At 38.4% G+C, this 24,346-nt stretch overlaps 1 protein-coding gene across 1 annotated transcript in view; it reads left to right on the top strand.

The window, feature by feature from the left end:
- Positions 1-22,891, top strand: part of AGPAT5 (1-acylglycerol-3-phosphate O-acyltransferase 5) — a 127,744-nt gene extending 104,853 nt beyond the window's left edge. Inside the window, exons 7-8 of the mRNA XM_075338462.1 lie at positions 18,960-19,083; positions 19,920-22,891. Of these exons, the coding sequence (XP_075194577.1) occupies positions 18,960-19,083; positions 19,920-20,145 (350 nt within the window). The 3' untranslated portion in view covers positions 20,146-22,891. The remainder of the gene's footprint in view (positions 1-18,959; positions 19,084-19,919) is intronic.
- Positions 22,892-24,346: the final 1,455 nt, after the last annotated feature.

Below are 24,346 nucleotides of genomic sequence, written 5' to 3'. Positions count from 1 at the left end.
ACTTTAGAATTCATCCGGCTACTCTTGTCTGCTTTTATGTCATCAATAAACACAAGTGACCCAGTGCCATTGAAAGCCATGCATGCCCATGCCATCACGTTGCCTCCACCATGTTTTACAGAGGATGTGGTGTGCCTTGGATCATGTGCCATTCCCTTTCTTCTCCAAACTTTTTTCTTCCCATCATTCTGGTACAGGTTGATCTTTGTCTCATCTGTCCATAGAATACTTTTCCAGAACTGAGCTGGCTTCATGAGGTGTTTTTCAGCAAATTTAACTCTGGCCTGTCTATTTTTGGAATTGATGAATGGTTTGCATCTAGATGTGAACCCTTTGTATTTACTTTCATGGAGTCTTCTCTTTACTGTTGACTTAGAGACAGATACACCTACTTCACTGAGAGTGTTCTGGACTTCAGTTGATGTTGTGAACGGGTTCTTCTTCACCAAAGAAAGTATGCAGCGATCATCCACCACTGTTGTCATCCGTGGACGCCCAGGCCTTTTTGAGTTCCCAAGCTCACCAGTCAATTCCTTTTTTCTCAGAATGTACCCGACTGTTGATTTTGCTACTCCAAGCATGTCTGCTATCTCTCTGATGGATTTTTTCTTTTTTTTCAGCCTCAGGATGTTCTGCTTCACCTCAATTGAGAGTTCCTTAGACCGCATGTTGTCTGGTCACAGCAACAGCTTCCAAATGCAAAACCACACACCTGTATTCAACCCCAGACCTTTTAACTACTTCATTGATTACAGGTTAACGAGGGAGACGCCTTCAGAGTTAATTGCAGCCCTTAGAGTCCCTTGTCCAATTACTTTTGGTCCCTTTAAAAAGAGGAGGCTATGCATTACAGAGCTATGATTCCTAAACCCTTTCTCCGATTTGGATCTGAAAACTCTCATATTGCAGCTGGGAGTGTGCACTTTCAGCCCATATTATATATATAATTGTATTTCTGAACATATTTTTGTAAACAGCTAAAATAACAACTTGTCACTGTCCAAATATTTCTGGACCTAAATATATATATATATATATATATATATATATATATATATATATATATATATATATATATATATATATATATATATATATATATATATATATATATATATTATTATTATAACAAAAACCATACATTAACTACACAATAAATTCTAGAATACCTGATGCATTAGAATCGGGCCACCTTCTAGTGATTTAATAAGCGATTTGGGCCTATAAAAGAAAGCAGCTACAGTAAGTATTAGCTTCCAGGCTTCAAGAAAAAAATGTACTTCACTGGTCAGCTAAAGTATCTCATTTCAGAAAGCGTGAATATATTTTTGTGGACTTTTTTTTTTCTACAAACACTGTTTTTTTTTTTTTTTGTCATGATATCTATAATCTTCTCAGCCAGCTAGGTGTTACCACGTAGTCCAACGGGAATGGCGGTTATTTCTTGACAGCTCTAAACTTAGTCTGAAATATAATCTCCTACATAATGGTAATGTTTATGCAGCTGTTCCAATTGGTCATTCAACTCCTCTGCGAGAAAATTAAAATGACCTAAAAATTGTCCTCGACTTACTGAAATATGAGGAGCATAATTGGATCATTTTTTTAGATCTTAAAATGGTAAATCTCCTGCTAGGGCAACAGAGGTTTTTTTTTGGGACAGCCGCGCTCAGGAGAAACACTCGACACAGAAGGAGTGGCCGAAACGTGAAGCTCTTAAAGTAGGGATGCAAAATATTGTGAATGAACCTGTAGTTGATCGAGACAGGATAATTTTTCTCCCACTTCACATCAAACTTGGTTTAATGAAGTATTTTGTATGGGCTTTGAATAGAGAAAGTGAATGCTTTCAGCTTATTTCTGCTTTTTCTGCCTTGCCTTTCGAGAAGATTAAAGCAGATGTATTCGATGGACCTCAAATTCGAGCCCTCATACATGATGAAGAATTTGCCAAGAAGATGAACGAGGAGAAAGCAGCATGGCAGGTACAAAAGACTTCCTTGGCAACAAAAATGCAGAAAACTATGAACTTCTGATTCAAAGGATGCTGTTGGCTTTCCGCTACATTGGATGTAACCTGAACATTAAGATTCACTTCCTGAACAGTCACCTTGATAAGTTTCCTGAAAATCTTGGAGCTGTTAGTGATGATGAAAGCGTTCTCCCTGCTCAAGATGTGAAGATGATGGAAGAGCGTTATCAGGGGCAATGGGACATAAAGATGGTGGCAGATTACTGCTGGAGCATCAAACGAATTGTCCTCAACAAGTACACAAATGCAAGAGCTACAAACGCACATTTCTGCCTGAAAAGAATTTTAAATAAGTTTTGCATACATTTTATGATTTAAATTAAGTGTTTTATTATGTTCTATTTCAAAATTGTAGGCAAATTCTGATGCAATCATCTTCTAGTGTATTAGTGTATTTACTGCATTACATTATTACATTTTTACAAAGATTATGTCCAAGAAGACATTCTACTTCATTATGTTGATGAAAACCTAAAATCTTGAATTGCAAAAAAAACTGTAGCTTACTGAGGGAAAACTAATCTCAGATTTGAAATCAGCACACACACTTGAATTAATTAGCGTTTTTGTGGATGCAACAAAACCTTTGGTCACCAGTGTTTTTTCTCGCCACGCCTTCTACCAATCAGATTCATTGATTTTATATTTTGATGGGGCATTTCTGAATGTGGCAATACCAAATGTTGGGTTTTTTTTATTTTTTTTACTTTTTCTTTTCAATGGGGTAATTTTGAAGTTTTTAGGGTGTGCCCCCCCCCCCTTTTAACCCTTTTAGCCCCTGAGCAGTTTCAGTTTTGCGTTTTTTTGTTTTTTGGGTTTTTTTTTTGCTCCCCTTCTTCCGAGAGCCGTAACCGTTTTATTTTTCTGTCAATCTTGCCATATGAGGGCTTGTTTTTTGCGGGACGAGTTGTACTTTTAAATGAAACCATAAGTTTTACCATATAGTGTACTGGAAAACCGCAAAAAAAATTCAAGTGTGGAAAAACTGAAAAAAAAAAGTGGAATAGCACTATTGTTTTTGAGATATTTTATTCACTGTGTTCACTATGTTAAAACTGATGTTTCAGTGTGATGCCTGAGGTCGGTGCGAGTTTGTAGACACCAAACATGTATAGGTTTACTTGTATCTGAGGGGTTAAAAAAAATTCACAAGTTTGTCCAATAAAAGTGGTGCACATTTTGCGCTATTTTCCGAAACCCGTAGTGTTCTCATTTTTCGGAATCTATGGCTGTGATGGCTTATTTTTTTGCATCTCGAACTGATGTTTCTAATGGTACCATTTGTGCGCAGGTGCTACATTTTGATCGCCTGTTATTGCACTTTGTGCAAAACTTGCGGCGACCAAAAAACGTAATTTTGACATTTTGGAATTTTTTTTGTCGCTACGCAGTTTACTGATCAGATTAATTGATTTTATAGTTTGATAGATCAGGCGTTTCTGAACGCGGCAATACCAAATATGTGTATTTTTTATTTTTTTAAACCATTAATTTTCAAAGGGGGGTGATTTGAACTTTTAGGGTTTTTTATTTTATTTTACTAGTCCCCCTAGGGAGCTATATAGATCAATAATCCGATCGCTCTGCCCTATCTGTAGATCTCAACTACAGAGCCGAGATCTGCAGATATGCTGCTTTACTCTCCGTGCTGGCACTATGCCGGCACTGAGAGAAAGTGACTCATGTTAGCTACAGGCGTCATCACGTGACCCTGTCCTACCATGGCAACCACCGAAAGTCACGTGATCACGCACGTGACATCCGGGGAGGCGGCGGTAAGTGAAAGTAATGGCCGCGCCCATATACATCTCGCTGCCAGACTTTGGCAGCGAGATGTAAGGGGTTAAAAGTTGCGGGTGGAATGTGATTCCACTCGTAACATGCAGGCACACATGTTATCTGTTGAAAACAGCTGATATGTGCGCGGATCGCAGCGACCTGCCCACGGCAGGGGGCGGGGATTAACCTCACGATCCATGACTGATATATCAGTCATGGGTCTGGAAGGGGTTAATTACATTCTTTTTCTAGTCTCCCCTAGGGAACTTTATGCCTGCACAATCCTATCGCCTGTGCATTTTTCCTAATCAGCAGGAATGCTTATCTCCTGTGAATGTCGGCGCGCTGTCGGCTTTCACAGGAAGTGAGTCATGGTAGCATCAGGGGTAGCTGACCCTCATGCTACCATGGCAACACCAAGGCCGCACCGAGATCATGTCAGCAGGGAACGGCGCGATCCCCACCGCGGCCATTTAAATCATGCTGTCAGCATTTGACAGCGCAATCTTAAGAGATTAACAGGCACAGGTGGATCGCCGATGCACCTGTTAGCAACACATCTCTGCTAAGATCTACAGTAATGTATGCGGAATACCACGGGCTTGTCACCGGAGCCCGCGTTAACCGCAGGGAGGTGACGAAGGACTTACAGTTGCGTCCACTTACAGGAATAAAAAATAAGTAATTAAGCATATTTTATTGGCACTTTAAAAAAGGTGATTAAAATATTAAAAGCATGTTGTACAGCTTGTGGGGTGGAGGACAGTTGAAGCTGGAATCTTATTTGACCTCTGATAAATAAGACATTTTTATCTTTGCTATGTTTTTTGCAAGTTTTAAGGTGGAGACAGCGCACTACAAGGTCACCAGTGTGAAAAATGCTCCGTTAAACGCAGCTTTTCTTTTAGTATAACATTGTCAGAAAGTTTAGTTACGCTTTAACATACAGATTAGGAGGGGTCCCCGAGCAAGTGCCCAACAGGCCCGTGCGCTAAGATGGCCCTGGTTGGGGGATGTCCCACTCCCTGCACAGTTGTTCATTGTCCAGTCTGAGCTTTAAGTAGGCAGTATGCTGTATAGGGGCACCCCTTTTGACCAGGAGAATTTTAACACCCAGTTATCAATTTTTTCCTAAATTTGTAGGAGGAACTGCACAACACAGTTCTAAGAAAGAAAAGATCTTCCATAATGGTTACATTCTGGACAACGCATTTTTGTACAAAACAGGCATGTTTGGACAGCGAATGGGTCTTTAAGTTATGATTACCAGATTTCTGAAGACAAGCCATTACTATATATGTATTTTAAGAAAGTTTTCCTATATTGAAGAAAAATATTTTGGCCTCATGGTGATTTTTCTTTCTTCACGTTCCAGGAGAGTAGGCTGTACAAAATGGATTTATGTTTAGAAGTTTACCATGTTACTTGGATTGCTTTTGAAGTTCTGATAAAATCTAAATTATAGCATAATATCCTCTTTGAACAAAATTACATCTTGTCATGTGTATCTGCATAGGTGAGGTGTTGTGTAGCTAAGAGATGGGGCAAGTAAAAATAGGGCCTGCAAGCATAAACTCAACTTGTGCTTCTATGAGGGCCTTGTCTTTGGCTACTTTGTGGTCCAAAAATACCCAGTATACACATTGGAGCATATTTATAAAGCCACTTTTTTTTTACATGTATACATACACTGGCATAATGTAATTTAATTAATACATAATTTCCATTAATTGAATACATGTAAAAAAAAAAAACTTGAGCTACTTGGTTAACATTTGTTGATCAAAAAGTGTACAAGCCATCCAATGACAAGATTTGGCCAAGATGGTTCCTTAATATAATGAGCCATCTCTCAATGTGGCCAGACATGCTGAAATGACATGTGGAAGAACTAGGAACCAGGCTTTGCTCGTCATGAAATCCTTTTGGGAAATTTGGATAATGATGCACAACCCAAGAGAAAACCACCCCTCAATACAAATTACAAGAAAATAAGCAAAAAAGGGCTTTCGTTGCTTTAGTATTGAATCAATATGCAGGTGTGCAAATAGTCTCCGAGCCTTGCCATGCACCTAAACAGTAGATTTCCACCACATATGGAACTATCTGCGTACTCCAGAGAAAATGCACAGCAATTTGTATGTTGCATTTTCTTTTTACCCTTGTGAAATTGAAAGATTTGGGTTTATAATAACATTTCTATGGGAACAGTGTTCCTATGAAGAATCTAAAGGGTTAATCTTCTTGGATGTGGTTTTGAGCACTTTGAGTGGTGCCATTATAATAATGGTGTCACTTTTTGGGTGTTTAACTAGAACTCTCAAATTCCCTTCAAATATAATGTGGCCACTAAAAAAAAATAAAAATGGTTTTCTAAATTTTGGTGGAAAAATGAGATTGCTGATACACTTTTGAATCATTCTAACTTCCTAACAAAGTCTAAACACTTGCGCTGATGTAAAGTAGACAAGTGGGAAATCTTATTTATTAACAATTTTGTGTGACATAACTCTCCTAAATTTTTATACCCTTAAACCAAAGTTTTAAAATATGCGAAATTTTCGCTCTGTTTTTAATATTCTCACAAACACAAAAAATATCATACTAAATTTACCTCTATCATAAAGTACAGAATGTCAAGAAATAACATTCCCAGAATCACTGGGATCCGTTGACGAGTTCGAGTTATTACGCCATAAAGGGACTCTGGTCAGATTTGAAAAAAATTGGCCAGTCATGAAGGTAATAGCAGGCTGGGGGGTTAAAGGGGTTAATAATTATTGCATCACTGCCTGTTAGCGGATTATTATAATTAATTTTCCCATTCTATTGTACATTAGCACTTTTTCTATGTAGTATATCAGCCAATACATTGTATCCAAACTTGGGTGACAGCCATGGACCCTTGGAGACAGGAGCATTTAATATAAAGCAGACATTTCATTTTATTCACAACAAATCATTTATTAGAATCCTATAGCTTATTTTAGTACTTTTACTTTGAATGATTTATAGTAGAACTTTATCTAAAATTCTTCAACTCGAAACGCCTCGGTTTTTGCTTTCCCCTCCCCAAGGAATTGTTTTCTTATGGTCTCTTTTTATCTAATACTGTTCTTCATAGTTTCAAAAGTTGTCGGGTTCAGTTATGAAATCGGCCATTTCTTAATTATTTTGACCTCCTGTAGTCATATTTGACAATGATAATTTTTTTGTTGGCTCTTCTGTAATATCAGAGTTTTCCTCTTACATATAATTAATACATAAGTTTCAGTACTTTGAAACATTATTTTTGGAAATCTAAAAATGTTATGCCAATTTTCTGATATGTATTTTGAGGAAACTTTGCAACAATTCAAATAACTAAAACATGTCTAAACGCTATAGCAAATTATGAACAAGCAAAAAAGGACCAAAATTTGTAGTGCAATTTCTGTAACTCTTGCACTCCTACATCAGATCATTTTACTATTGTCAAACAGTAATCTGCAAGCATTGATCGATTCCATTTTCCTTTTTTGTCTTTCTCCAGAGGTGCAATATCTTGATGAAATCTCACTGTGGTCATAGAATTCTAGATACAAATGTAACAACTTAATCTTTAAAGGGAATCCGTCTTGTGGAAAAAAATGCTATTAACTTGCAGATATGGGGTTAATCTGCAAGTTTAATAGCACCTGCCTGGCACTCGCACATTAATCCCCACTGCTGGGAGGAAAAGCACTTTAATCCTCCCAGCAGCATTTCGGTTTCAATCACTGATTTGGCACTGGCATGGGTTCAGTCATCGCTCTGTGTATGTAGAGTGGCGGCTTTAACCTCGCCCCCCAGCCCAGACTGACCGCTTCCTCTAGTGCTGAGCGGCTGTCAGTCTGGGTTTAATGTGCAGGCGCCATGCAGGTTTAAACTGCTATTAACTGCAGGTCAATAGCATTTTTCCTTGTGACAGGTTCCCTTTAAAAACATGTTAAAGTCAAAATCCTTTTGAAGACTTGGTGGAAAATCTCAAAATTGTTATCTACTCTTGAGTTTCCTAATAAATTACCACTAATGCGAATGCTACCTATGCAGCCTTTTCCTTGCCCTGCAACAAATAGAGAAACTCCTTGTATTGAAGAAGTTTATGAATCTGAAGTCCAATAAAGACTTCCTCCTAAAGTGAATGTCTGAGAGGCCAGTCTTTTTATTGTAGTGATATATTCTCTTCCATGACTATGCCACTCACACAGAAAGCTGCAGTACTGGGTGTACCCACTCTGGAAAACAAGTACCGTATTTTTCGCTTTATAAGATGCACCTGATTTATAAGACGCACCCCCAAATTTGGTGAAGGAAAAGAGAATTTTTTTTTTTAATGTTAAATGGGGTCCATCGTATAATGCCAGTGTCCGTCTAACAAATCATATAGGGTATATGTCCCTCATAGCCCCCATCCTAAAATTAGCCCCCTTAATCTGGATATGGCCCCCTTATATTGAATATAGCCCCCTTGTGCTGGCACACGTTTCCCTGTGCTGCCTATGGCCCCCTATGGATTGTACACATTCCCCTGTGCTTTCTATGGCCCCCTATGGATTGCATACGTTCCCCTGTGCTCCTGTGGCCCCCTATGGATTGCACACATTCCCCTGTGCTGTCTATGGCCCCCTATGGATTGCACACGATCCCCTGTGTTAGATATTGCCTCCATGCTGCTGCCCATAGTAAAATAAAACACTTTCCTTACCTCCTCCAGCGCTGATCTCCCTCCTGTGTCCCTCCGTGCTTCTGTTCCTCCACTTCCTGGTTCTTGCTGCCAGTCATGTGAACGGCACAGCAGAGTGATTTCATCTCTGCGTGCCTGCCTGATCACAGTGGAAGCAGGTACACCGGGGAGAAACGCTGGAGGGGGTAAGTAAAGCTTTTTTATTTTAGGATGACCAGCAGCATGGGGGCCATATCTAACACAGGGGGCTCATATAATATGCACCGCTGCCCCAGCCCGTCACTGCGGTGCGATTTCAGCACCATGGTGATGGACAGCGGCTGTGCATATTATATGAGCGGGAGCAGGAGATCTAACGCTGCCGCCCGCAGCGTTAACCTGCCCCCAGCACCGCTCCAGAGCTGTCTCCACCTCCCCTGGACCCTGCAGTGTGTGTGTGTGTGTGTTATATGTATATATGTATGTATGTATGTATATGTGTGTGTATGTATGTGTATGTATATGTGTATATATATAATATATATATATATATATATTATACACACACTATATATATTTATGTGTGTATGTATGTGTGTATATATATGTATGTATGTGTGTGTATATGTATGCATGTATGTGTATATATATGTACGTATGTGTATATATATGTACGTATGTGTATATATATGTATGTATGTGTATATATATGTATGTATGTATGTATGTATGTATGTGTGTACATATATTTATGTATGGGTATATATATATGTATGTGTGTGTATGTATGTATGTGTGTGTATATATATACACACACTATATATATTTATGTGTGTATGTATGTGTGTATATATATGTATGTATGTGTGTGTATATGTATGCATGTATGTGTATATATATGTACGTATGTGTATATATATGTATGTATGTGTATATATATGTACGTATGTGTATATATATGTATGTATGTGTATATATATGTATGTATGTATGTATGTATGTATGTGTGTACATATATTTATGTATGGGTATATATATATGTATGTGTGTGTATGTATGTATGTGTGTGTATATATATATATATATATATATATATATTTATATAATACATACACACACACATATATAATATAATATAGTATATATATATATATATATACATACATACCTACCTATCCCCCCACCCCCGTATATTTGGCTTATAAGACGCACCACCTACTTTCCCCCAAAACTTGGGGGAACAAAAGTGCGTCTTATAAAGCGAAAAATACAGTAACTATCTTTTAAGTCACAACAGAGTGATTAAAAATGTTGGTCATAGTTCAGGCACCTCAATATCTGTTTCATGTTGTCATAGGTTTCTTTTATGTGGGCTTCTTATTCAACTGTAATTGAATGTAGTGCATTACCATTATGCAGCAAAAGAAGGCTTTTGGACTAATCCATGAGGAGCCTCCATTCCTCTGACTTATGACTTTTATCTTCAGAGCTTCCACTAAATTCTTGTTGTTTTTGCATGCCATAAGATCTCCCTTTATGAAGAAGGGTTGAACAAGATATGTATCACGTTATGGAACAAAGAAATCAAAAGATTGCCTGCTAGAAGATTCCACTGCTGAAGCCTAGAACCTAGGAGCTCAGCGTTACTTTTTCACAGATCCAAATCTCCTACAAGATCGTTGCGTTCACTTTGTGTTATCACGTGTGATTACTGACAAAGTTTGGGTCCTTAGAGAAAGATGCTTCTTAACACAAAGCACTCTCTTCTTCCTCACTTGACTCTACTGATAATGTTTCTGGTGATATTGGAACAGTCAGTTTTTCTGTATGTGGTAATAGGCATGTTGCACTTCTTCTCTTGAAACGCCTTTCCTATTGGTGGGCAACCATGTAGAAATGGCAATGGTGGTGTGATTGTTGGCTATCTCCAGGTCACTAGTGCTGCAAAAGGCATAGATTGCCTCTTCCTATGCAACCAATGGCAAAGATGTGATGTTCTGATCTCCTATCCTGCAAACCAATTACAGGCTTTCATTATCATGGTAGTCAAGTTTCACCTTTGACGCAAAAGGGACTTCTCATGTAGCAAAAACGATTTGCTTTATTAATAAAAGAACGCAGCATATCTGAAAAAAAAATGGTTTCTGAAAGACAAATGTCAATATGCTAAGCTAAGAAATCCTAAAACTGTATACCTTACACAGAGAGCAATTATATAAGTACATGGTGCAACTTAAATTAGGATTAGGTCATCGGGGCTGAGTTGGCATTTTTTATTGGTCACCCTAAGATGATAGAATACTGAATTCTCAATAGATTAAATAGATGTAGCAGACTAGCTACTAATGATGGGCAAGCGTGTTTTGCCGTTGCTTGATTGAGGATCTGAGTTCTCAGGTACTTGCAGTGCTCGGCCAAGTATCACTGGTACTCGGATGGTTCGTCCATGAAACAACGAACACAAAGCACAAGCTTGTTTGACTGCATGATGTAAGCCGGCACCCTAGTGAAAGCAATTTGTAGTCTCTAGCTCTGAGGGGTTAAAATTAAGTTTTGGATGTACTGTTTATTAAAAAAAAAAACAAAACCCTTAAAATGCTCTGGTTATAGCTGGCTGTATGTGGCACACAGCCCAACTGTCAATCATTGACTTCCATAATACTCGTTACTGGAGTTGAGCCCTTTCAGAGTGTCTGACCTGCTCTGCCAGAGTAACACTCACTAGAACATGTTAGTGCTCACCCATCACTACCAGCTGCTAACAATGCAATGGTGATGATAGAATTATACACAATTTTTACTTCTCTTTATCTTGAAAATTAATGAGCCAGCAAATTTCAGCATCATATTAGTTTTCAGCACCACTTTAAAGTTCAACTGTTTTTTAGTTTCTGAACCAATTTTGGCTGTAGAACAGTGTTATTTTTATGTCTCTATATTTGAGGCAAATGTTAGTTTTCCCGTACCCAGGGAAAGAATTGTTTGGCGTAACCCCCATCCTCATGCGGTTTGAATAGTCAGCATATTAATGAGCGGTCACATGAAATTTGCGCACTTAGTCACTTGCCGACAAGCTGATCTTCAGAATTTTCTCAATCTTCTATGGAAAACTACAGCTGGTGCTTCATAGAAAGTAGCAGGAAGAACAGCTAATGTCACATTACAAAGTATGAAAATAACATGAGTGGAGTGACAGTGTTGACACTTGTAATTACTGTAGAAAGCTGAGCTGAATCCTTACAGTGAGCATATTACACGCTCTTGGTACTGTCATGCTACAGTGGTTCATTTTTTTTAAAGTGCTTGCTCAGGATTGTTATGAAAGTCTGCAATCACTCTAGATGACTGCAGTTTTCTGAATTCTCACAGCACGCGCACTGCACATTTTTTGCGTTCTCGCATGCCAGTGGAAAGCGTGGACGGTTATGTGAGCGCAAGAATGTGATTTTACATACTTCTAGCACCATTCTGACTAGACATGCCCAACCTAACTTAATTCACTTGTATTGAGTGAGACCAGGCATATCTATTTAGAACATAATCACGTGTATGTAAGTTCCATGAGTGTGGATTTGTAATCTCCCACTCTCACCGCCACCACCAGAGAATCCTCACAGCATGCAGTGCACGTGCTGTGAGAATTCAGAAGTTTGTCGTCATAGTGACAGCAAACTTTCATAAAAAACTTGGACAACCCCTCTAATGCTCCTAATATAAATAAAAATATAGTAACCCTTAACTTGTCACAGCACAATACTTTAAAGTAGCCATGTATAATGTAATGTTACAAGTTACAGATTTAAATATAAACTAGAGCAGAACCAATAACTGCACAAGAATACATCACCAGACCCAGTACAGTGCAGTACCTGATGCATCAATTGAAATGTTAGGTTAGACCCTTATACATTTGTACCACATGAACTGACAACTCGCAGTGTGTCCTTATCAGACTGCGGACCATACAGGAACCACAGTGCTGAAGACTTGGTCAGTATCCTAAATAAACATTTTACATCCAGGTACTTTTTTTTTTTTTTTCTTCAATAGATGACATTGTCACTGATCAGAATCATCACTTTTTTTTTTTTGTTTTTTTTGTTTTTCTCTTCGTATTGTCCAAGACGCCATGATGACTTTTCACATCCACAGCTCGTCTCTGCAGACTCCGGTCTTCTGCAGCACATCATGACATTGTGCCCTTAACCCTTTAACGACCTCAGGCGGTAAAATTACGTCCCAGCAGTCAGTGTTAATCTCCCGCTGCTGCCGGCAGCAGATCAAGATAGGCACACATCTTAGCTAATTCATACAGCTGACGTGTGCCTGCTAGGTATTAGCAGAATCGTTATCCGCCTGTACCGTTTTTAACTACTTAAATGGTACTGTCAATAAGTGATAGCGCCATTATAATCGCAGCAAATGTTTACTCACCGCCCGATACCAGAAGTCACGTGATGTGATCACGTGACTTCCATTGGTTGTCATGGTAGCACAGGGTCATGTGATGCCTCCTGTAGTTTACATGACTCACTTACTGTTTCACCCGGCCGAGAGTTGGGTGAGACAGGCAATGAGCATTTCTGCTGATCACAGCTGTGTAGCTGTGATCTGCAGATATGGAAGAGCAACCAGACTGTTGATCCTTATAATCCCCTAGGGGACAAAGTAAAATAAAAAAAAAAAATGAAAAACCTAAAAGTCCAAATCAAACCCCTTTTGCCCCATTAGAAATTAAAGGGTTAAAAAAATAAAAAATATACACACATTTGGTATCACTGCTTTCAGAAATGCCCGATCTATCAAAATATAATATCAATTAAAATGATTGGTAAACGGCGTAGCAGCAAACAAAATCCAAATGGCAAAATTACGTTTTTTGGTCGCTACAAATTTTGCTCAAAATGCAATAACAGGCGATCAACAGGCATCTGCGCAAAAGTGGTACCGTTAAAAATGTCAACCTGAGACAAAAAAAATAAGCAGTCACTGAGCCATAGATCCCCAAATTGAAACCGCTACAGGTCACGGAATATGGCGTAAAACGCACGCCACTTTTTTTTTTTCCAGACAAAATTCTGATTTTTTTTACCCCTTAGATAAAAGTAAACCTGTTCCTGTTTGGTATCTCCGAACTCGCACCAACCTGAGGCATCACACTGACACATTTGTTTTTGAGATATTGTATTCACTATATGGTAAAACTATAGTGCTATTGCACTTTTTTTTTTGCAATTTTTCCACATTTGGAATTTTTTTGCAGTTTTCCAGTACACTATATGGTAAAACTCATGGTTTCATTTAAAAGTACCAGGGCTGTGGAGTCTGAGTCGGAGCTCATTTTGGTGGAGTCGGTATAAAATGCACCGACTCCGACTCCTAAAATATATAATAAATTGGGGACAGTAGTACAATGCAAAGTGTGCTGAATATTTTTTCATAGGAATTGGGAAAGGTATGAAATTTCCTATAAATGGCTGTATTACAGTATTCCTGATCCAAGGCTACATTCACAGTGTTTTTGCTGCGTTTTTTGAGGATACGTTTGTCAGCTGCAAAAGCAGATCAGCTTTTTAAAAAAACCGTATCACCTGAAAGGTTTTTGAGATCATAAATAATGCTTTCAATAGCAAAAGCAGATTAGAAAAAGGCCACACAAACTGACATGCTCATTCTTTGTGAGGATCGTCACAAAACACTGCCTGAATGTCCTATCTTTTCACCCATTGCCTTTGCTGGGTGCCGCAGTCACTGCATTTCACTGAATTATTTTGTCATCAATGTTCGATATGTTTGTAACAAGAAAGAAATTGTTAGCAAGACACTGGCAGTAAAAGATAGTAAAACGCATCACAGCAGCCAGTTTCTCCAGGCCTTAGTGGAAAAAGTTCTGCAAGATTACAAACTCAAAAAAGAACAGGTTCTTGCTATTGTAAAGGACAATGCTTCAAACTTGATAAGTATAATTACGCTGATGAATGAGAGTAATGAATAACAGCTAGAAGAAAATTTAGGATTTAGTATGTGTGAGATGGAGCCACAATGCTGCTCATGTAACTGAGGAACAAACAGATATTACAACAGAACAGCAAAATGATACTTTAGGATTAGATTATCTTGTTGAAGCTGCTTCAAAACATTTTCATATTCATCACATGCGCTGTGTTGTGCACACGCTGCTGCTGGCAATAAGAGAGAGTAGGCAAGAGGGACCCCGGTTTGACGCATCCGGCTTTTCGCCAGTTTGGCAGATGCGGCGCACTCCAGTACAGTGTATACAGTACAGTGGCAGCGCGACAAATGACGGTCACATGCTGTCATGTGACCGGAGCATGTGACCCAGAAGTTGCGGCGCTGCCACTGTACTGTATCATACTGTACTGGCGTGCGCTGCATACGCCAAACCGACGAAAAGCCAGATGTGTGAAACTGGGAGGACATGCTGGAAATCTAATTGGAAAAGTAAGGAAGTTGATTATTGCCGCTAGAACCCCTAAAATTGATTCCATCTTGAAGAGAAGTGCTGGGAAAGGGGCAATTGTTGATCAAGCCACTCGGTGAGGCAGCACTTATTTAATGACTGAGCGATTGCGTGAACTAAAATTGTTTCTTATAGATATGGTGAACCCTCAAGTAACCTTAAATGAAGGTCAATGGACACAGATGGCTGAATTGAAGGAATTGCTTAATCGCCCATTTACCGTGACTAAAAAATTACAAGCTGAGGATTTAACTCCTGGCATTTTCATAAGGGAGTGGAAGAACTTGCTATTTTGCCTGTCCCAAAGAGGAGGTTTAATCGCAGATGGCATTTCTGCTTCAATGAAATGGAGAGAGACACAGCTATTGGAAAATAAAATTGGCAGCTGTTTATGTGGACCCAAGTCATCGTATACTGCTTGATGATCAACAACTTACTAAAGGAAAAGCTTTGCGTGAGGTAGCAATTAGGATGAGGGGCTACAGGACTGCCAGGCGGAAGAGGACTTGGGGCCTGACAGTGCTACTGCTGCCATATGTTCATCCTCATCAGATGAGGAGTTTAACTTTGACAAGTATTTGGATGACCTGGAGCAGGCAAAGCGATTGCGCAAGGAAAAAGATTTCACTCTGTCTCCTATAGCAGCAGATTGACCAGATTTCAGTAAAATTTTTCACTTGCTCTCAAAGAAATAGAAAAATTCAACCGTTCATCAAAACTGACTGTGCATGAATCAATTCCTTTATACCCGGAAATTGTTAGTGATGTTGCCCATGTGGTTACGGCTTTTCTCCAACCCAAGTTACTGTAGAGAGGTTGTTCTCTAGCCTTAAAATTATTGGGCTATGACCGCACTTTGCGTTTTTACCTGTGTTTCCGCAGCATTTTGAGCTACAGCGTTTTCATGCCAAAAGGCATGCGTTTGGGTTTTCCATGATGGCCTATGGAAAATGTTGAATTCCCGACCGCACTTTGCGTTTTAAAACGTTGCGTTTAATTTGTATAATTTGTGGCAAAAATCATGCATTCAAAGAAGCAGCATGTCCATTTTTTTGCCATTTCTGCAACGTTTTGCTAACATTGAAGTCAATGAGAAATGGCAAAAACCAAGAAACTTCAAATTACCTGCGTTTTACCTGCTTTTTAGGTGCAGAAAACATGCGTTTTGGACTTCAAAAACGCATGCTTTTCTGACATTAAAATAATGCAATATGTCCCTTTACGCACACACACATAGTCCGACAATAAAATTAAAGAAAATTTTGATATTATTGCAAAATTTTCAATAAATATTATAGAACCGCAATTTCATTAAATATAACTATTTTCTTTATTAATTCTAAAATTGTTTTGCTTTTTTTTCTCTTTTCATTCTGTTTGACTATTTAATCTTTATTTAGCAGTGTCTTGATGTGCAAAACGCATCTGTCAAAACGCAGGTGAAAAAGCATGTAAAAAGCGCTGAAAACGTATCTAAAACGTGGTAAATACGCATGCGTTTTTAGCGCTAAATTTCTGGACAAGGCAACTTTGGTCAAATCAATTAAGGCAAAAACGTGAGTTTAGAACTGCGAGTAGGACGACGCAAAGTGCAGTCATAGCCTTAGGTCAGATTTCAGGTCATCTGCGAAGGAGGATCTGATGGAAGCAATTCTATTTCTTACAACAAATTCATAGACTGCACAAATGTGGTTTAGTATGCTTTTGTTGAAAACTGTTTGCCACTTACATAGTGTATTACATAGTGTTATATATAACACTATGTAATACACTATGTAAGTGTCAAAAAACAGTTTTCAACAAAAACATACTAAATAATAACATTTAGTATAATGCTTATATTTAAGTGAAAAATCTATTGTAGTGCAATGTGAACATCAGACATTTAATCATTTTTATGATACAATAATCAAGATATTTAGAACATAAAAAATATTTATTTATATATATATAATATATATACACGATATATATGTAATCTACTGTGTATTACATATGTACAATTTATTACAGTTTTTGTGTTCTAAAGTTGTATCCAATAAATATATTTTATGTTCTATCCAAATATCTTGATTTATTGTATCATAAAAATTATTAAATGCCTGATGTTCACATACACATGTTCATGTACTACAATAAATTTTTCACTTAACTATAAGCAATATATGTAGGAGTCGTGGAGTCTGAGTCTGAGTCGGTGCAAGGGAAATTGAGGCGTCTGAGTCGAAGGTTTGGCTTACCAACTCCACAGCCCTGAAAAGTACAGCTCGTTCCGCAAAAGAAAAGCCCTCACATGACCATATTGACTGAAAATTAAATAAGTTACGTCTCTCGTAAGAAGAATGGCGGGAAAAAAAACGGAAAGCGCAAAATCAGCTGGTCATAAAGGGGTTAAAGAGAAACTGTCAGATGCAATATGCACCCACAATCATGAGCAATTCTGTGCATATTGCTAATTCCTGCTTAACGTATCTAGTAGCATAGAAAAAGAGATCTTAAGAAAAAGTATTTCTAAAGCTCTTTTATCATATGCTAATAAGGCCAGCGACTAGTTGCTAGGGGGTTACTTCCCTTGGCTAGTCGCCCACCTTGGCATGTAAGCACGCCTCTCTGGGCTTGCTAACATGTTAATGAATGTGCAGCGTCAGAGGCATGGTCTATCTCACCGCTATGTTGCCACCGCCCCCGACGCTGGATTTCGGCTCGGTGCGCATGATCAGAAGTCCCGGACTTCCAGTTATGCATACTATGAAATCGGGTGTACACGTCTTTGCTTCAAACTAGTGTAGTGCGCATGACCGGAAGTCCAGGGACATTCTATTTGTGCACACTGAGCCGAAAACCAGTGGTAGCAGCAGGTGAGAGTAACCATGCTGCTGACACTGTGCATTCTTTAGCGTGTTAGCATGCCCACAGGGGCATGCTAACATGAGAAGGGTGGCGACTAGCCAAGGGAACTGACGCCCTTGCAACTAGTCCCTGGCCTCATTAGCATATGATAAAAGATCTTTAGAAATATTTTTTCTTAAGATCTTTTATCTATGTTACTAGATACAGGGACGGTTAAGGCAATGATTAGAAATATGCACCCAGAACTGCTTGTGGTTCTGGGTGCATATTGCACCTGACAGGTTCACTTTAACCCCTTTTACTACGCTGCGATTTTTCAGTTTTTCGTTTTGTTTTTTTTTTCTCCTTCAGAGACATTATTTTTTATTTTTTTCCCGCCAATATAGCCATATGAGGGCTTATTTTTTGTGGGGGGAGTTGTACTTTTCAGTAACCCCATTCGTTCTGCTTCATATTGTACTGGAAAACTGGGAATAAAAAGTTCGAAGTGTGGTGAAATTGCAAAAAGTGCATTTCCATTTTTTTTTTTTTTTTTTACCGTCTTTACTAAAAGTTAAAAATGTCCTCACCCATCCCCCTTGGTCCCCATATACTGACTGCATACATCTCCTCACTCCTTATTGTGTCAGCACCAATGTTCCCATCACTCCTCATTATGTCAGCACTCTTCTCCATACCTTGTTCCCCAAACTGTCCTCAAATAATCTCCCCCAATTACAATATATCTTTGGTGTCATCAGCTTCACTTGAGCACTTATAACCAACACTGTGTTTTGCGTCTGCGACATCAGCCGTGTGTTCAGCTGACCTGATCACACTGCTGATGTTGCCCTGACCCGGAAATGCTTGCATTGCACCTGAAAGGTGAGTGCAATTGATCGCTGCACTTTCTTTGAGGCGGCTGTCAGCTTGACAGCTGACTCTGTGAATGGCAGACTCCCTACTGGGGCAGCAAAATGGCAGTTTGGACCGTTGCATGAGGCGGTCTGACAGTGTCCCCTGCCGACTGCGCCCGGAGCAAATAGCCCGCATGGATATGCGACTGTCTGTTACTCATGAAGTGGAAGGTATAGGTAATTGAATTCAGGGATACATATTTAATTGCTGCTATTTTTTTTCCCCTATTTTTACAGAATTTCTTTGCAAGGAATGTCCGAAAATTCACATAAATGTGGATCGTATTGACATTAAGGATATACCAACAGAGCAGTCCTTCATGAGGAGATGGCTTCATGAGCGCTTTGAAATTAAAGATAGGTATGTAAAGAGTGATACATGTGTTTAAATGTTGGTTTTGGTGTGGGTTAAATGTACACATTAATGTGACTAGATGTCTAATTGGCACCCCTATCAATCAACTATTATTTCTAGTGTTGAACGAGCATTCTCGCCATTGTTCATTACTCAACCGAGCATCCGGGTACCCGTGGTGCCTGGTCGAGTGCTTGGATGTTTCGTCCATGAGATGATAACAAAGCACAGGCTTGCTTCACAAAAAAAAAAACTCCCCTCCCCGGAAATGCTCTGTTTATGGCTGGTTGTATGTGGGTAGAGAGCTGAACGGCTCAATCATTGACTTCCATCATACTCGCTACTTGAGTTGCGCTCAGAGTGTCTGACTTCCTTGACTCTAGTACAAAGCCCCTGAGCATGTTGGTGCTCACCTTTATCTAATTATTTCCTTTAGCACTGTGAATGGAGCTAACCCTCAAAGCTCCATTTTTTGTTTAATGGCCACTGCCGGGAAGTGCAGGTCAGCTTATTCTCCAATAGATACTGATCTGCTGTACTTGGGAGTGACCGCTACACAATGCACAGATGTTTTTCAGCTCCGTACTCTACTACTGATGACATTTATGATCTATTTTATGGATAGCACCTCACTATTGTAAGCCTGGACAACTCCTTTAAGTATTAGCATATCAGCGGCAATTTGGCTTAATGCATCGGCAGCGCCTGCCATTGTATGTATGCCTCTTGAGGCTGTTTGCAATCCTGCGGTGCATATTTCATTGCAAATGTTTTATCCACCTAAGTAGAATATACAGTTCCAGTAAGGAAATCTAATCATCATCTTTTATTCTTATTTCTAGGTTGCTCACAGAGTTTTATGAAGCTACAGATCCTGAAAAACGTAATAAGTTTCCTGGAGAAGGTCACATTGCAAAGCTTAGCTTGAAGAAAACTGTGCCGTCCTTGTTTATTTTAACTGGTATAACAGCTGGCATGCTTTGTACGGAAACTGGGAGAAAAGTTTACATGAACACTTGGATATATGGAACTTTAGTTGGCTGCCTTTGGGTCAGCATCAAAGCCTAAATGGACCATTAGTCTTTACCAGTTGCACATTATACCAAATCTTTTGTCCAGAACCGAACACCTTGTATGTTCTGCCTTATTCATGACTACATTGAAATCGGTAGAATGTAAGCGTGCTGGAAATGTGACTAGTCTCAATTGCAATTTGAGTGAGATATGTTCTAGTGTCCTAAAGTTCAGCAAAATACCTTTCGTCATAACCCGTTAACTATATTCGCATAGATGCTTACAAATAACTAGAGCACCATTTTATTGAATGCAACATCCATGAATTCTAGCCACACATGTGCCAATGACTAACCCTGCCATGATGTTAGTGGCATGCTTGGCCTTGTACAGTCAGCCAAGAACCCTGAAGGTTGGAAGACTTACCTCGCCACCATATTCTTCTCTGTGGCCATTGTATGCCTGTATAGGTGACAGAACAAGATGCCATTACAGAATTCAACCTAATATTTTTTCCCCTCATTTCTTATACATATTTAGATTTTTTTTTTTCCGCCATGTGGATGAGATATATAAAATCTGATCCATAACACCATTAATATAATCTGCATTATATCTGACCCCTGTAGACGTGCAATTAAAGGATTTTTCATCCTTAGCCACTTTCTATTGCTTATCTTATTGTATAAGCTTTTGTTACTTTAGGTTATAGTTGTACATCACTAGAGGAAAGTTGCAGAGTAGTAATATTCTTAGGGCACCCCATGTGTGGTCATCAGCAGTGAATGATTAATTACCCCTTTTTAATCAGATTTCATTCTAATACAATTGGAAAGCAATTTGGTGCTAGTGTCTGCATTCACGGAAAGCATGAGTTTGTTTTCCTCTTTGGGTTGCATCTTTAACTGTTGTCATTTTATATGCTTTTTGCATATTATTATTCATCTTGCTTTGCTTAATGAAGTCAATGGAAACCTTCAGCCATGTATAACCTCTATGATTGATGGAGTAAGTGTTTGGTAGTGTGGATGGTATTGCTTAAACCCTTAACACAATGTGGTGCTATGCCTTACTGCTGGCTGATGACGTAGAGAGATATGAAGTAATCATCCAATGAATTCATATGTGCCTTTTTACTTTTGTTTTAGAGCCTTTTTCATATAAATGCTTAATAATCAGACATTGATTATATTACTTACATTCTATATAATTGATTCCTATTAGATGAATATAATTTAATGAATTTCTTGGGATGGGGGTTGGTGGGTATTTAATTTTTAAAATTGATCAATCCGTAAATATCCAGATCTTAGATAAAGATAGCATGTAGTATGGAGTACAATTACATAGGTCTGATTGAGTAGAGCACGATCTCTGCTCATGGTAGCGCACTAACATCAGCTTACATTAACTAAACATACATTAGCGCACCAGCACTTACATCGGGGTTCATTTCATGTCGCCCTCCCTTGCAAGGGTCAGTTAGCTTCTTGCAACAAGAGTCGAACAGCCACAACTTGAAGGCACAACTGTGGCTTAGACTATAGTCCCATAAATAAATGCAAGGGGTTTATTTTTTTTGGGGGGGGGGGGGGATGGTTAAAGGATAGATTGTATCAAGTTGTGTTCCTTCCTTTTCATTTGATGACCTAGTTGCTTACGTAACCAATATTAACTTCTAGCTCTATGTATTAATAGCTCAGTTACTGCATACAGGAGATAAGTGCTAACGTCTATAGTTTTTTTTTGTTTTATTTAGTTTTTTCTTTCTGGAATGGAATAACATAGTTTACGAATGCTATTCAATATCTCCAGAAAGACACCATGACAAAAGGACATTCCTTTCTCCTCCATCTAATGGAGCGCTGTGGACATTTCCCCCTAGTTTGAGCTGTATTACGTTTGCTCATTGATCCCCTCTTCTGTCCCCAATGCCGAGCTTTTTATTAAAATAGTTTGTCATTTATTGCAAGTTTACTTGAAAGAAGCAGTCTTCATTGTCATTTGTATATTACGCCGTTTGGTTTTTTGAGAATTTTTTTTTTTAATGTTGACCTCCCAAGCTTTGATTTGGTTTCATAATGTTTTAAAAAGTATAAAGAGCTTTCAAAGAGCTGGAAGGAAATCCTTGCCCTTATGTCAATTGCGTAAGTGAATGTCTTTATTTTTCACTGTTGTAAAGACCGATTGCCAAGAAGATATAGGAACAGATTAATCCAATAAATGGCAGATGTGTTTTTTTGGGTGAAAATATACATTCTTACCACTTATTACATATTCTTGCAAGAAAAAAGCAGACTCTTTTCAGAAAATTTTGATACATTGTTTTTTACGTATCTTATGACTTTGTGAAATTAGGCTGGAAAAATATAATTTTTAATTCATTGTGGGAGCCATGTTTCACCCATGTTGAGTTGACAGTTGACAGATTTTCTTAATGTGTGGGAGGAAGATATATTGGTACAAGTTGTATGTCTAGATATCCCAGGGCCCCAGAGATTTCTCGCTCTTTGATGTCTCCACTACATCCAGCCTTTGTGGGCACTCAGACCCTTTCATGTGTCAGGAATAATGAATTCTGGAAAGAAAAATGGAGATTGCACTGCTGTTCTTTATCACATTTAACACATTCTGTTGCCAAAAATTAGTTTTAACAATGTATTTGTTATATATATGATATATATATTACAAATTGTATCACTGTTACATCATCCTCTACGTAATTATTTTGTGTTTATATAAAATGCCCATTACTTAATGTAAAGTTTCTGTGCTGTTGCCAAGTAAAATAAAAATAAAAATCTACATTTAATATTACAAATTGAATTATTTATTTTTTGTGTCAGTTGTTAGAAATGTACACTCCAAAAGATGCAGACATTTTTAAAGCTTTGTTTTTAAGAAACTTTTCTAGTCTAGGTTCTAATACCTGCTCAAAAATATTGCAAAATGGTTATCTCCACTTAAGGCCTCATTAAGATGTTCATGTTTTATGTACGTGCTCGATCTGTGTTTTTGGGCATGTTCATTTTTTTGGGAAGGTTTGCAGACTGAAAATCAAACGAAACATACGTCCTTTTTTGTGAGTTGTGTCCATTAAAGGCTCTGGGTTGTCATCGGAGTACTGTTTTTTTACTGTTGTATAGAAGAAGATTAAAAAAAGAATTCAAACTTTATTTTGCAAGAAAGAAAAACTGATGCCACACTGATGGTCAAAATGGAAACTTTAACAAAAATGATTAAAAATCTGATTCTGCGTTAATGAAAGAGTTTTCAAAAAATGCATGCTAATTTCGGGCATTCTTTGGTGGGGAGGACTTTTTTGCATTGTTTAAGGTAGAAAAATATGCTGAGACTTGTGATTTTTGGGAAGTACATTATAATACAATTAGCTGGAGCTTCAGTTGTTGAACTGCAGGTTTCCATACTCAATAGATGGATTACTAGAATCTCTGATTTCTATGTGCTCGGATGACATTCGTCCAGCCTTTTTCAATGTATAAGACCTGGCTGACACATTGCATGTTAGTTGATTCTTACCTCCTGATGTGCAAGTGAAATGTATTGGTTAATCACCCTAAGGCAGGGTGGGCAATTAACCACTCCACACCCCAGAGGGTTTTTTTTTCCCCCATCCCCTTCTTCCAAGAGCTATACTTTTGAATGTGGTGAAATTGCAACAAAAAAAATTTGCTTAATTTGAGTTTTGTTTTTTTTTTATTTAGTGTCCAAAAATCTGTCCAGGCGTTAGGATTCCCCAGGTCAGTACAAGTTTGTAGGTGGCAACCATGACTAGCTTTACTTTTATCTAAGTGGTGAGAAACGTAAACATTTGTTCCCATAAAATACGCTTACGTCACCATTTTACGAGACTCATAGCATTTCCATTTTTTGGGGATCTGGGGCTCAGTGGCTGCGCTTTTTTTTTTTCTTCTTGAACTGGCGTTTTTAATTATTTTTGCATAATGTGCAGTTTGATTACTTGTAAAAAATTACAAACGCCAAAATTAGTTGGTTTTTTTCGGTCGCCATGAATTTTGCGCAAAATGCAATAACTACCAATCAAAACATAGCATCTGCACAAAAATGGTACCTTTTAAAAACATCAGCTCGAGTTGGAAAAAATAAGCAGTAACTGAGCCATAGAACCCGAGAAATGAGAATGTTACGGGTTGCGGAAAATGGCGCAAAACGTGTGCCACTTTTTTTTAACAAACTTCTGGGGGTTTTGTTTTTGTTTTTTTTGTTTTGTTGG

Source organism: Anomaloglossus baeobatrachus, chromosome 3 (genome assembly GCF_048569485.1).
Source record: "Anomaloglossus baeobatrachus isolate aAnoBae1 chromosome 3, aAnoBae1.hap1, whole genome shotgun sequence".
NCBI classification, from domain to species: Eukaryota; Metazoa; Chordata; class Amphibia; order Anura; family Aromobatidae; genus Anomaloglossus; species Anomaloglossus baeobatrachus.
Note: the sequence above shows the minus strand (reverse complement) of the source record. Positions and strands in the feature narration are given on the sequence as shown.